This window comes from Talpa occidentalis, unplaced genomic scaffold, assembly GCF_014898055.3.
Source record: "Talpa occidentalis isolate TD23 unplaced genomic scaffold, MPIMG_talOcc4v2.1 talOcc4.5, whole genome shotgun sequence".
NCBI lineage: Eukaryota > Metazoa > Chordata > Mammalia > Eulipotyphla > Talpidae > Talpa > Talpa occidentalis.
The window spans coordinates 12141534-12156501 of NW_023604861.1; the positions used below are offsets into that span (position 1 = coordinate 12141534).

At 36.7% G+C, this 14968-nt stretch overlaps 1 protein-coding gene across 1 annotated transcript in view; it reads right to left on the minus strand.

The window, feature by feature from the left end:
- Positions 1-12074: 12074 nt before the first annotated feature.
- GPC5 (glypican 5) overlaps positions 12075-14968 on the minus strand; it is a 1063734-nt gene continuing 1060840 nt past the window's right edge. Inside the window, exon 9 of the mRNA XM_054701627.1 lies at positions 12075-12108. Coding sequence (XP_054557602.1) covers position 12108 — 1 coding nt within the window. The 3' untranslated portion in view covers positions 12075-12107. The remainder of the gene's footprint in view (positions 12109-14968) is intronic.

Below are 14968 nucleotides of genomic sequence, written 5' to 3' on the forward strand. Positions count from 1 at the left end.
CTGCAGGATGTATTAAGCCTTCTTCGGGAGATGGTGGTAGGGAATATGGGTTTAAGAAATGGAACAATGGCAGGAGATTCTGCCAGTGAAGCCAGCTTACTTCTGATAGAAGAAAAGTCATTATCAGAGGAAAGACTTGGGGAGACTTGCCATTCAAGTGTGGTCCTATGACTTGCAATAACAGTCTCCTAGGAGATCTTATCAGCAAAGTCCACACATTTAACAAAGTCCAAAATCTACACATTTAACAATATGCATTTTAACTTGAGAAAAATTTAATCTGAGAAGCACTGGTTGAAATGAATGCAAGACTTCGTATCCTCTCAGAATGTTTTTTATCAGCTAGTGTACGCATGTACCTTTGACATTGTCTGGGAAGCATATCTAAAGCATCTAGATTTTATGGAACCATCTGGGGCTCTTACACTAATTTCTTCTGTTTCCTGATGCTGTTTCCCAGCACCATAATCCGGAGTCTCTGCCTGTTGGACTTGTCCTTAGTCTCTGTGTTAACTCTTAACCTCATCAAGGTCTTGTTATATTCTCTCTTTACATAGTCATCCTTGGATTACCACTTACAATAATTTTCTTTCCTCCTCCAAGTTAGTTTCTTTGGTTCTATGAGCCAGAGAATGGCCACTCTTACCTGACTTGTTGTACCTTTCAAAGAGGATTCAAACCATGTAAGGTGTCCATATAAGGTCAGGAAGCAGGACTGGTATCTTCTCAGGATCAGACTCTTTAGGGGTTGGAAAGGAAAAAGTAACACTCATATTGGTGATTGTCATAGTACATTTGGGTTGCTACAGCAAAGTTTCAGAGACAGGGTCACTTATAATAAACAGAAATTTATTTCTTACAGTCTCTGACACCTAAAGTTGGAGGCTAGGGCACTGGAGTGGCCAGGTTCTTGGCTGCAGTCTGCCTACTTCTCATGATATCCTCATGTGGTAGAGAGCAGAGAAAAGGAGAGAGCTCCTCATGACCCTGTTCATGGGGGAGGGGGATCTATCCTATGGCTTCATCTAATCCTAATTACTTCCCAAAGGTTCTACCTCTTAATACCATCAAAGCAGGGGGGTGGAGATTGACCATCATGTAAATTTTGCAGGACAAAAACAGGAGGCAACAGAGTGTATTGATATATCAGTGGATGCTAGAGATGAAAGGAAATCTTGGAACCCAGAATGGTTGAATTATCCAAATGTCAGAGTCAGTGAAAGAACTAAATTTTGTGCCCAGGTGATTCGTTCTCTTTCTATGGTAACCACCAGTTTCAGAGGCAGGTTTATCTTATATACTAAGAGTAATGCAAAGACTAATAATGCAAGATAAATCCTAAATAATTTCTACTGTGAGCATGGCAAACGAGCACTATATTGGGCTCTATCCATATTCATCCATCCACCCTACCCAACCATTCACTCAACCACCAACCTCCTAATCACAACAACCCATTCAAGTAAGCATTGTTTTCCTAATTTTTCAAAAGCACAAACCAAAGTTCAGGAGAGAAAGGGCACTTGCATAAAATATCTAGTTAGTTACTGACAATAGGAATTTGAACCCCTGTTCTACTTCAGATCATCTGAAAATTTTACTATTATTTTAGATTTAGCTGTGAGCACACATTATTCCTGTTGGGTCATCAATTCATCCAAAATTACAGTATAGTAGTTGACAATATATGAGTTGAAGGCACCAATGTTGGAGCCAGAACCTGGTACATATTCTAACTTTGCTGTTGCAAGCTGTATGATCATTTGCGAGCTATAGAACCTCTCTGTGCCTCAGTTCCCTTAACTGTAAAAGGGTACAATAACCCTTTGGATGACAACCAAGACATATGTCTCTTAAGGGTTAAAGTGCTTAGAAGAGTGTCTGGTGCACATTAAGTGACAAATGTTACCTATAATTGTTACCTTCACTAAAAATATATTTCCTGCAAAGTATAATTTTAAAGTAAAAATATTTAATAAATGCTTGATTAAATTTGAGATTCCTGCAATATCTTTTCTACTATCTGTCTATTCATGTAGCTGGTATAAACATCATGATAAAAATATATGTCAATGATGTGAATTTCCGGAGGGTGCTCAGTTTTGATTTGAAGAAGCGAGGTTAAAAATACAAAATAGTTAATTTTTGCATCCTGTGTGTATTCTTCAGAGGTCAACTATGTTTGTTCTTGCTTTAAATAGATTTCAAAACCTTAGGATTATATTTAAAATAACAGATTAGCCTAGCTTTGAGCCTAAAGGGAGATACGCACCATGAAGTAATTAAATATAGAAGATACACGGAAATTTAGCATCTAAACTCTTGACTTCTCAAATGGAAATGTATAACCTGAAACAGTAAATAATATAGAGCTTGTATGAATTAGGGATCTTAAAAGGGTTCAGGCAGAAGCCAAAGCTCTATATACTTGAGAAGGTACAAATAGTCTGAAATAAATCCCACATGCAAACATCTATTACACATTTTTGTTTATAATCAATACTACAATCAAGGATTACTTCATTACTTTAAGTCATGCTTGTTCAATGAGCTCATTGACAGTCATAGTTATTTATGTCTGCTCAGTTCCAGAAGAAAATTCACTTGATATGAGTGATGTCACACAATAAAATTACTTGATTGCATATCTGAAATGATATCTTCAGTATCATTCAAAAAAGAGTTATACTTAAAAATTATAAGTGCTTAGGATTGCAATAAAGACTAAAGGAAATCATTGTCCCTAGAGGGCTGAATCAACATTTTAGTGTTTTGTTTTTTTTTTTAATTTTAGAATTTGAGCTAAACACTTTAAAAGTTTAAAAGTTTCAGGAGAGAAAGGTTTCAAAGTCAGTCTCTCTACAGTCTGTGATTTGAAGTTTCTCAATGACATAGAATTAATTTTTAAATGACCTTGCATATTTGTGATGTTGGGTATAAAATATATAATAAGCATTGATTATTTTTATTCTGTTCTATTTCATTTTACTGTTTTCTATACCTTGATGCTTTTAAGTTAAAAATAAGGATCAAAAAAAATGAAGTTACCAAAGAACATATTCATCAACTGATAGAATTATACTCTTCTAATTTACAAGTTATTCAACCAAGATTTTAATGTTCTCTTAAACTTAAATGTTGTATATTCTCTTTAAAAATGTTGTTAGTAGGAGAGCATTTAAGTTTCTAAGTATAATTCTTGCTATCAGCTGTGGTTCATCATCCAGTTTTGCAGTGATTGTGTGGTGATAAGGAAAGGGGCAAAGCTTATAAATACCATACAGAACTGGGTTGATGAGTTGGCTTTTGACATTTGCTACCAGAGTAGTATGGAATAAGCTTGTTGACACCTTCGAACTTCAGTGTCTTCATCTACAAAGTCAGTGATGATGATACTTTCCAGTGTTTTTGTGAGTATAAATAATTGATGGTACAAGGTTAATATCACCAAATAGATTCATAGGCAATGTTCTGTTTCTTGTATCATGTACAGATTTGAACCTAAAATAAAGCTATGTTCCCATGTTGAAATTTTCATAATGATCACCACCTACAAATCTTCAGGAACTCCTTTTACTCAAGGCGGGAATTCAAACCCATTAACTTGATTCTCAATTCCCTTTCTAGCCCTCTCTCTCATTAAAACCTTAAAAGTAACTTTCTACTTCACCTGAAAGATGTACTTACTGGACCCTGCTCTTGATGCTACTTTGGCCTTATTTGTCTTGATGAGATTGCTTTCTTTTTACCAGCCTGTGATTTCTCAAATCCCTATCAAATCCCTTAAGGTCCAGCTACCTAAATTCTCAACTGCTCAGGATTGTCCTCTTTCTGTGGCTTTTGAGCACTTACTGCCTGCACAGCTCATTAGGTACTTAATAGTTTGAAGTCCTCTGGTAATAGCATAAGTGAAGCCAATGACAGATGGGAAGAGTTGTTTTCTTTTTTCCACCCAGAGCCAGGCACCTATGATACCCTGCATACACACTTACTGAAACAAAGCCTTTCTCCGTTAGCATTGTTCTTTTGGGGTTGGTGATTTTTCTGTAAGTAACAACATGGAAAACTAGTGTCTTAAACTGAGTTTAATTTTTCATGAAAAACCACTTGTGGAAGTTGAGTTGAGGTGGTCACTGGTCAGGATGCAGCTGCACAGCCATTTGACCCAAGACAGTGGCGCTTCTCTTTGTCTTTCCTACCGTGTGGTTCATGTCTCCAAGTCCAGCCAATTATATTTAGCAGCATAGAGAAATTCTGGAGAACTGGCAAAGGGCAATTGCCAACTCTTTCAAAGGACAGAAGAGAGGGACAGATGCTTCAGTTGAAGCAGAGGGCAAATTTGCCCTTCCTCTGCCTTTTTATTTTTTGTTATTTTTGCATAGAAGAACTGGGGTGCAGGCCAGAGGTGTTGGGGGTGAGAGGATTCCCCAGCGACAGAGTAGGGAGCAGAACAGGCAGACTGAATGAAATACCCTGCGGAAGGGAGCAGCAGGTGAGAAAGGAGAGGTCTGCTGGGCTTCCTCTGTCTTTTTGTTCTATTTAGTTTTCAGCACTTGGCTGATGCCCTCCTGTATTGGGGGCGGGGCGCACCCTCCTCCCTCTCTTTACAGATTCAGATACTAATCTCTCTCATACAGTCCCAGAAATACTGTTTCACCAGCTATCTGTGCATCCCTTAGTCCAGTCCAGCTGACACACACAAATTAACCTTCACAGTCAGTGTTTAGGTTTCATTGGTCAGAATATCACAAAGCTTCATGTGGCTACAAGTTTGACTGGTAAATCCTGGGGATCCTTACTAAAAATATGTGAGTTCTGTTCCCAAAGGAAGAAAGAATAAGGGAAGGGAGTTGTTAGCAGTCTTGGCCACACCTTTTTTTTTTTTTTTTTTAATCTTTCTGCATAGTAAGTTGCTTACGGTCAGAGTTGACAACTGACATTTTAACCTGCAACATTTCATGAATAGAAAACAAACATTTCCAGGAACCTGGTTAGATGATGAAAGAATCCCAGTTTACCACAAACAGAGCACCAACACAATCATTTTCAAATATATGTGAGCAAGTCACCATTCACATCTGAGACGAGACAGAGAAGGGATGACAAGAAGAATCAGCGCATGTTTTCTTTCAAGAGCGATAACATAAACATCCCAGCTTTTCAAGCTAATAGTGTCTTTAAGGGTGACATTTCTTACATGGCATAAGCAAGAGTCAGAGCAAAGGCCAGAAACTAGACTTTTATCAGACCATCAGGAATGAAGAGAGAAAGATTTGTCCTGCTCTCCAGATTCATAAGAAAACAGTATACAGAATGAAATCCCCATTTATTTTTTTTACTGAGATAATGTTGTTTTACAAGACTGTATGATTCAGAGCTTACGGCGCATCTCTTCAGATGTTCATCACCACACCCACCACCAAGGCACCCATGTTCCTCCACCCCAGCCTACTGGGGCTTCTTTGCTGTCCAATCTTTTAAAATCTCCCATTCTTTTAAAAATAGCATCACTGAACTATATTTCATATAATTTAAACTTCACCCATTTGGAGTGAACAGTGCAGTGTTTTTCAGGATATTTGCAGACACATGCAACTGTCACCATGGTGTCAGTACAATTTCATCATCCTCAACCCATTCCCTCAACACTATTCCCTGAACCCCACTCCCTAACCTTTACCACCCAAGAAACAATGGTCGGCTCTCTCTTCAGGGTTCATTTGAACCTATCCTGAATATTTAAAAAAAACTTACATCATAAAACATCTGGCCTTTTGTGATTGATATCTTTGACTTAGCATTTCTTTTTCTTTCTCTTTTTCTTTTTTTTAAGATTTAATTATTTATGCTTACAAGAGCTGGAGTACAGGCCAGAGATGTGGGGGTGAGAGGACCCACCGGAGACAGAGTAGGGAACAGAATAGGCAGACTGAGCAAAATACACTGCTGAGGGGAGCAGCGGGCAAGTCAGGAGAGGTCTGCTGTGCCATGTGGATTGCTCCCTGGCCAGCCAGGGATCAAACTTGTGCTGCAGAGGCTGCGGATTTCTTCATAATGCTGTGCTTAACCCCTTGCGCCACCAGGGAGGCCCTTTAGCATTTATTTTTTAAGATTCATCCATGTTATAGCCTTTATCAGCACTTCAATACTTTCTATTGTTGAATAGCTCATTTCCTGTGGACACACCCCCTTTTGTCATCAATTGATGGATATTTGGGATCTTTTTCCTTTTTTGACTATTACGATTAATGCTTAATGCACAAGTTTTTCTGTGGATATGTTTATTTCTTTTAGGTAAATATGAGTGAATATTAAAAGAGCATCATGCTTTTTAACATCTAAAGGAACTGATATTTAATGTGGCTACACCATTTTATACTCTCACCCACAGTATATAATTTTTCTGCATTCTTGCCAAGGTTGCTGTTTTTCCATTTTGGTGGGGATGAAATTGTATCACATCACGGCTTTGAATTTCATTTCCTTACTGAGTACCAAACAATTATGTTGAGCATTTTTTCATGAGTTTATTGGTCATTCATGTATCTTTGAAGAAATGTCTATTCAGATCATTTGCCAACTCTTTGTTTAGCAAAACATAGACGTTTTGTTTAGTGGTTGAGAGTTCTTTGTATATTATGGCTACAAGTTCCTTATTCCACATGATTTTCAAATATTTTTGTTCATTCACTTTCATCATGGTGCCTTTCGAGGCATAAAAATTTAAAATTTTGTTTTGATGAAGTCCAATTTGTTTCTCTTGGTGGTGGTTGTTGCTTAAAATGTTGTATATAAGAAACCATATCTGTTTCAAAATCACAGAGATTTACTTCCATGTTTTCTCCTAAAACATTTGGAGTTTTGGCTCTAATATTTAGGTCTGTGTATCATTGTAACTATTTTTTGTGAATTGTGTGAAATAGGATATCAATTCTTGATTCACGATTCTATTCCATCCCTTTACACTTCTACCTTAAGCTAGTACCACACTGTCATGATCATTATCTGTGTAATAAGCTTCTAAATGAGACTTCCAGTTGTTCTTTTCAATGCTATTTGTATATTCTGGGTTTTTTCATATACACTTTGTAGGATTAGCTTATCAGTTTCAACAGTATGTCAAATGGAATTTTGATAGAGATTACATTGAATCTGTACATCAATTTGGGGGAGTAGTGTCCCTTTAACAATATTAATCATCTGATGAATGGGTATGGATGGCTACCATTTAATTTAGATTTAAAAATTGTTTTTTCAAAAGTGGCCTATAGTTTTATGTATAAGTCTTCGTATATAAATCTTTCCCTTTTGTTGAACTTATTTCTAAGTACTTTATTCTTTCTGATATTATTATAAATTAAATTGCTTTCTTAAGTCCCTTTTTGGATTGTTCATTTGTAGAATACCGAAATATTATGCATACATGCATACATACATATGGATACATACACAGATACAAAAGTTTGTATCCTATGTAGAAATAGTTTTGCTTCAGATTTATGAGTAAGCGAGGCTACTCAATTTTCATTTTAGTGATAATTTCCCCCAAGGTAGTATCTCCACCTCGATATTTGTGTTGTGTGATAGGGTAGTCACTAACTCAGCAACTGTAATATAGTGTGTCCAAATTGAGATGTGTAGTAAGTGCCTGCTGGAATTTTTTTTTTTTAATTAGTGGAAAATGTAGAAAACATCTCGATGATTTTTGTGATGATTGCCTGTTCAATTGAGAATTTTTTTAGGTACTGTCTTAAACTATTGTTACATTTATTTCAGCTGTATATTTTCACTCTGTTTCTTATTAGGGAGACTACTAAAAATTTTTTAATTATTAATGTGGCTCATTTTACATTTCTATTATATAATATTACCTTAGGTCACTTCCATCCAGTCAGCTATGAAAGGAAAGGGATTATGTTTTAATTTTCCTCAAAGAGACTCGGAACTTGGCAAGCACAAAAGGTCTAAACTTCTTCCAATGCAGACATCTTCAAAAGGTTATATTTCCTCTCATTAAGAAGTTAGATGTGGAATATGGAAAAATGGATAGGCCCGCCAGCAAATTGTCTATAACAACAATCTGCATTCTTTTTCTATTTAAAATATTTTCACATGTGTTACTAAATCTCATTTGCTCCCAAGTTTCTTTGATATAGGTGGGAATTATTGCTAGGATATTTTGAGGTGGAAAATTTCTAAGGTTAATTACTTAGAACAAATATAGGAAAATGACATTTTTTTTGGCATCCTTTTATAATTTGATTGGGTTCAGTACATATATGTGGACATCAACTACCATGTTTAAAGCACTGCTACATCGAGTATTCAGAAAGCCTTTAATTTCTAGGGGAAATGAAATAAATATCCAGGTTATCATAATCTAATTTTGCGTTGAGTAAAGGAGAGAATTATTGTCAGTGGGGAGAGCAAGGAGGTATATAATAGGGTAGTTAGTATGAAAAATATAACATGTCTTTATTGTTTGGCTTGCTGGTGCTTGACTATGCTGGTTATTCCAAGTAAAATAAAGCATCTCTTTCCCTAACCACCCAAAGGAGAACTCATCTAAAAGTATAAATGTGGAGATGCATATGATTTATAAAGATTGTTATTGAAACTTTTACACCACATTGACTATAATTTAGTGTTGCTCAATAGGGAATTGATTGAATAAATAGTATGCTATCCATTTGAATAATACCATGTGTTAATTTTAATTATTTTCAGAATTATCTTTATTGACCTAAAAAACATTCTTGATGAAATGTTAAACAATAAACATCAGCACAGTATCATAATTTCTGAGTATTTATGCAAACATATCATCACTACATCATTCTGTATAACTATAAATATATCTTCTATGCAGATGCCTGTATCTAGGTATATGTGTATAGTTTATATAGTTAGATTTCTACAAGTCAGTAAAGTTTTGAAAATTATAGTCAATGTTAAAAGGTTGGAAGAAAGTTTTAGCAATATTTGTTCTCATCTATTTTTGTTATATCTCAATGGGAATGTTTTAATTTTAATCAGTAAGTGGTTGATTGTAATAAAGCTTTGTGGATGTTCTTTTTTTCTTTTTGAAGATTTATTTATTTATTTATTTATTTATTTATTTATTTATTTATTTATACAAGCACTGGGTACAGTCAGAAGCGTGGGAGGGTGAGAGAATTCACCAGAGTGGGGAACAGAACAGGCAGACTGACAAAATACACTGCTGAGGGGAGCAGCAGGTGTGGCAGGAGAGGTCTGTCGCACCATGTGGGGCCCTTGCTGGCAGCTGGGGATCCTACCGGTGCTGCAGAAGCTGCGTACAGCTTCGTAGCGCAGCACTCAACCCCTGTGCCACCAGAGGAGGCCCTTTGTGGATGCTCTTGAAGGACAATATAGATGTAAATTGTTCAAATTACTATCAAAGTTAATATCAATGAGTTTGTTGCCTATTACTATTTTCTCTATTCTATAGTGGGATTCATCTTTTAGTTGTTCATGTTTCTTGTAATATGGAGACAATAACTGTTCTAACAAATGGGAACTAGTAAGAGAAATATGAGAGCTTTTATTTTTAACTCAATGGAGACAAAAAACATTTTCTCAATTTTAAGAGACTATAAAGCTAAGAATTTACAGTAAACTAGTATTATTCTAAATAGCAAGGGACTTACAATTAAAATAAACATGGAAGTGCCCAATTGCTCTTCATGTTTCAAGATAGAATCTAATTATAATCATGTGCAGAGATAGCAAATATAAAGTTTGCAAATCAAAATATAGTAGAAAACAGTATCTTTAAACACCTTTGATTTAACATAAATCATATTTTAATTTTATTTCCTGTACTTTGAAAGTATATTGACAAATTTGAAAATTATAATCTTTGAAGTCATTATTTATCATGATGTACTAAATACTTCAGCAAACTGGTCAATTTATCAAGAATTAGAATAGTGGACTTGGAAAGAGATTAACATTTTATATTAAAATCATTATATTCAAATTCTATTATATCTACTATGTAATAGATGTCAAGGTAGTGTTAAGGATTTTATAAACTTTTCTAAGAAGCCTATTTTTCCCTTTAGTGACAAGAATCTAAGTGCACTCTTCCAAGTTGGTATACTTTTTTCCTGTTTCTATTCATTCCTGTGGCTATGGGACAACTTCTATTGAATATTAAGACATATAAAACATGTATTTGATTTTGAACGAGAGTTCTGGGTTTTAGTTTTCTCTTCTGAAAATACTGAAAAACATGATCTTTAGGGATCCAATTTATGTAGATTCTCCATCCACATTTATTCAGTAGCTTAATATGTATGTGGAAAAGATTTTACTTAAGAGCAAGTTTCAGTGAGATAATTAATATCTACATAAACCACACTGCTCCAGTCACAATGAATAAGATTGCTAGCTAAATCTCCCCAACAAATCAGTCTACAGTCATCTTTATTGTACAGATATTTGAGTGGATGGCAGAACTGATAGTTAAAACCAAGACTAGGGCCTCCCCGGTGGCGCAGTGGTTGAACGCTGGGTTGCGAAGCTGCCCGCGGCCTCTGCGATGCCGGTTCGATCCCCGGCTGCTCCCCGGCCACCAGAGGAGGGTCCCACATGGCGCGCAGACCTCTCCTGCCGCCCGCTGCTCCCCTCAGCAGTGTACTTCGGTCCTTCTGCCTGTTCTGTTCCCTGCTCTGGCTCTGGTGAATTCTCTCACCTTCCCGCCCTTCTGACTGTACCCAGTGCATGTATAAATGAACAAACAAACAAACAAATAAATAAATAAAAACATGCCTCTATAAAAAAAAAGTATAAAAAAATAAAAAAAAAATAAAACCAAGACTAGTTTTATTTCCAAGTGTGAATTCTTTTTTTTTTTTTTTTTTTTAAGATTCATTTATTTATTTATGCAAGCACTGGGTACAGTCAGAAGCGCGGGAGGGTGAGAGAATTCACCAGAGCCAGAGCGGGGGAGCAGAGCAGGCAGAAGGACCGAAGCACACTGCTGAGGGGAGCAGCGGGCGGCAGGAGAGGTCTGCGCGCCATGTGGGACCCTCCTCCGGTGGCCGGGGAGCAGCCGGGGATCGAACCGGCACCGCAGAGGCCGTGGGCAGCTTCGCAACCCAGCGCTCAACTGCTGCGCCACCAGGGGAGGCCCTCCAAATGTGAATTCTTTCTTCTGCAGAGTTTCATGCAAGCACTGGGACTGTAGATAATAAAGACAACGAATCACTAAAAGGTGGTTGAAAACACATATATTGGTGACTTGGGGAACATATATAAATTTAGTTTTTTGGGATTATCATCCCTGCCTTGGTCAGTTTAACTTTAGTTAACTAAAAGCTGTTAGACATTTAAAAATCATACTTTTATCTATTTTTTTTTGTAAGAACATAGTCTGTTTTTGTTGCATTGTTCCCCAGAATAGTATCTTAAAGAAAGTAGAATTTGTATGTGAGACTGTGTAGGGAAGCAGTTCTGCAATGTATGGTTTGCGTGTTATTGCAGCAGTGTTCAACACAATTCTGTGTAGAGTAAGAGTAAAGTCCATATGGAAAAATAAGCAATGTGAAGAAACTTATCTATTTCATTGACATATTCCATTTTTGGTTTAAAAGGTCCAGAATAATTGGCATTAGAACATGTTTTATACACTTACAATTTTGGGGGGGTATTTTTGTGTTTATAAGGCATGATAAACCCATTGGTAACACTAAAAATAACATGAAGGTATTTTCTATTGCTCAGTAGATATCTATAAATGTGCCTATGTATTTATATACATTCAGTCACATCCATACAGTAATACATTTGTAGCAAAAATAGTAATGTGATTATTCTAAATTTTTAAGAAATAGCATCTATAATGAAATTCTCACACTCATTCAGTTTTTACAGAGAGAACAAAATATCAATGTTAGAAATACACCCTATTAAAAAGCTAGCCTTTTAAATCAGCCCTGATTCCAAGCTTCCATCTGCTTACTTGCTGAGCGATATAGTGTTTGCTCCAACTGCTGCACTTCTGGTCTGTCTTCATTTTCTGAATTAGCCCCTGCACTACAGGGGACTAGATAACATGCTCCGATGCTCTGTCAGCTTGTTCTGTAATAAATCATCAGAGGCAACAACATTTGTTTAGGCCTATTTAAAAGGGTCTCTTGGGAAAATCTGTGAGAAGAGAAAATACTGTCATACTAACTTTTCTATCATCCTCACTTCTATACCCTTTTATCTTTTGGACTCTCAGTGGTGCCATTCTATGTATTGTTGGTCTTTAAGTATTGTGAGGTACAGTAGCTGAATTAGTGAAGACTCCAGATCTTAACTACTGTTAGATCAGTTAAAACAAAAATCAATTACTAAATATGTAATGGCAGAAGAGAAACTTTCAGTTTCCTTAGGCATATGGTCTTACCCATTAAATGAAAACTGAAGATCCTTTGTTGTAGCCATTTTTCCCTTTATTTGTAAGAAATTTCTTACCAGAAACCATTTCTCTGCATGTGATTGTGAAATTAGAAATGTAAAGACATTCTTATAGTTATTCATCAAAATCAACAAAAAACTATGAACCAGAGACACTTTTTGGGGGGCAGGAGGGGAGGGATTGGGGTCAGAATGGGGGGTTTGCAATTGTATGGGGGAATATAAAAATATAATTTATTTAAAAAAAAAAGAAATGTAAAGACAAGCATAAATTTGTAACTAAGATCACTTTTTATGTATTACTTTTAAAAGCACCTTTTGTATATTTTATAGTAGTGGATTATAATATAGAACATCAAGTAAATAAGTGTTGTGTATTACTGCATGAGAGTTTTCTCTAGAACTTTAGAAGGAAATTTACTGAGCACCTGACTCAAGTTACATTATTTTATAGACAAGAACTGCAAAGTCAGAGAGTTTACGGGACTTGGTGAAGGTCATACAAAAAATGAGCACTAAAATCTTTGAAGCTGTGTTTGTTCTGGTTTATCCAGCATATTTGGATGATTGCAGGCCAATGATTGAGTCAACCTTCCCATCAGATGGACACACTAGGGCATCCAGCATATGGAATCTCTTCAGGATGCTCACCTTATTAGCAGAGTTATATTTGAGATGAAAGAAAAAGAAAAAAAATCAGAGATGAGATGTGATGAGAATAAAAAGTGAAAGAAACAAGGTAAAATTTAAAAGCATCTTGCAAAAAGCTACCAAGAGCATACTGTAATCAAGAATTGACCAATCAGAGGTTTTCTGCAGCCCTGGGACACTGAGTGGTACAGTGGAAGGGAGTCTGAAGTTTGACCTGATTTGGAATACTTGCCATGTCGCCAATTTAGTGATGAGAATTTAAGAAGAGATTTTGCCACTCAATAATACCCACTTGGATATTCCTGCAATACTGCATGATTCTTCAGGAAATACTGACTGACAGCAGTTGATTCATTGATGATTAGTGCTCACTCACTTTGGGCTGCCCTCTACCCCCAGGTAGACTTGTGTTGACATGACAATCTCAATGTGCCAGTCAAGTAGACCTTCTAGCAGGATAGGGATACTTTTCTATAGAGATCAGTTCACATGTGAACCCTGGATCAGGACTAATAATCCCTTTATAGTCAGGAGAAGCAAGCCCACTTTAACATGATCATTTCTGTTTTCAATGAATACATTTTTTAGCCTTATGTGCACGGCCAAGTCAAACGTAATAGTTAATGAGGAGTAAGACCCCTGTATTATTTTCAACTCTTTGCTCTTTCTACTTCCCTAACCTCTATTCACTCTCTCACTTTGGTTTCCCCAAAAAAAGCTCTTCAAGCAGAATCCACAATTAAATATTTTGGCATTGTCCTCTCCTGGAAACGTGCATTTTGACCGAGATACAATGGGAAGGGAACAAACATGAGATATGAAGGCTTATCTTGGGGCAGAAGGGTTCCTTACAGTTGTTGCGTTGTTAACTAAGTAAGCCAGAGTTTGATCCAGATGTGTTGATTTCATGGATAAGGAAATCAAGAGAAAATAGAAGAATAGAAAGAACAGGTGTGTGTGGCAAGCCAGTATATGGGGGAGACAGGGGGTGGAGCGGGGTGCTGGGTGAGTTGGAAAAGCACCATGACTTTGTTAATTGCACTCTGGAAGTGTTTGACAATTCAACCACAATTAGGAGCCAGAGTATTGTTGATTCTATGTGTGTTTTTCAAACTTATTTTGAGAAATTACCGCTGTTTAAAATTCTTTAGCTGGTTAATGCCTAGGTTTCTTAAAGGCTCGAGCAGCAGGCCTTTGTCTTACAACTAGTCCTGACCTCCACCCTGCAGCCCCCCCCCCCCTTCCACCTGCCCTTTCTAAAGCTGATGGCCTTGACTGGGTAATCTCAGGGAAATCTGAGACCTTCAATTTGATGTAGTCCCAGCTGTTTATCTTTGCCTTCCCTATCACTGTTCTGGGCGATGTGTCTGTAAAGATGTCTTTGATGTGCATATTGTGTAGTGTTTTGCCTATATTTCCTTCTATGTATTTTATGGTTTCAGGTCTTATGTCTAGTTTTTTAATCCATTTTGAGTTGGTTTTTGTGTATTGTGTGAGGTAGTAGTCAAACTGGTCCAACCACAATGGAGAGCTGTGTGATTTCTTGACCTACTAAACATAGAGCTTCCATATGATCCAGCAATTCCACTCCTAGGTATTTACCCAAAGGACACAGAAACATCAATTCCAAAGAGCACCTGCACCCCTATGTTTATAGCAGCACTGTTTACAATAGCTAAGCTTTGGAAACAGCCCAAATGCCCAAAAATAGATGGCTGGATCAAGAAGATGTGGTACACATACACCATGGAATATTACTCAGCATTCAAAAAAGATAAACACGTGCAATTTGCAGCAACATGGATGGCACTGGAAGGGATCATGCTCAGTGAAATAAGCCAGAAAGAAAAAGAAAAATACCAGATGGTCTCACTCATAGCAGGAA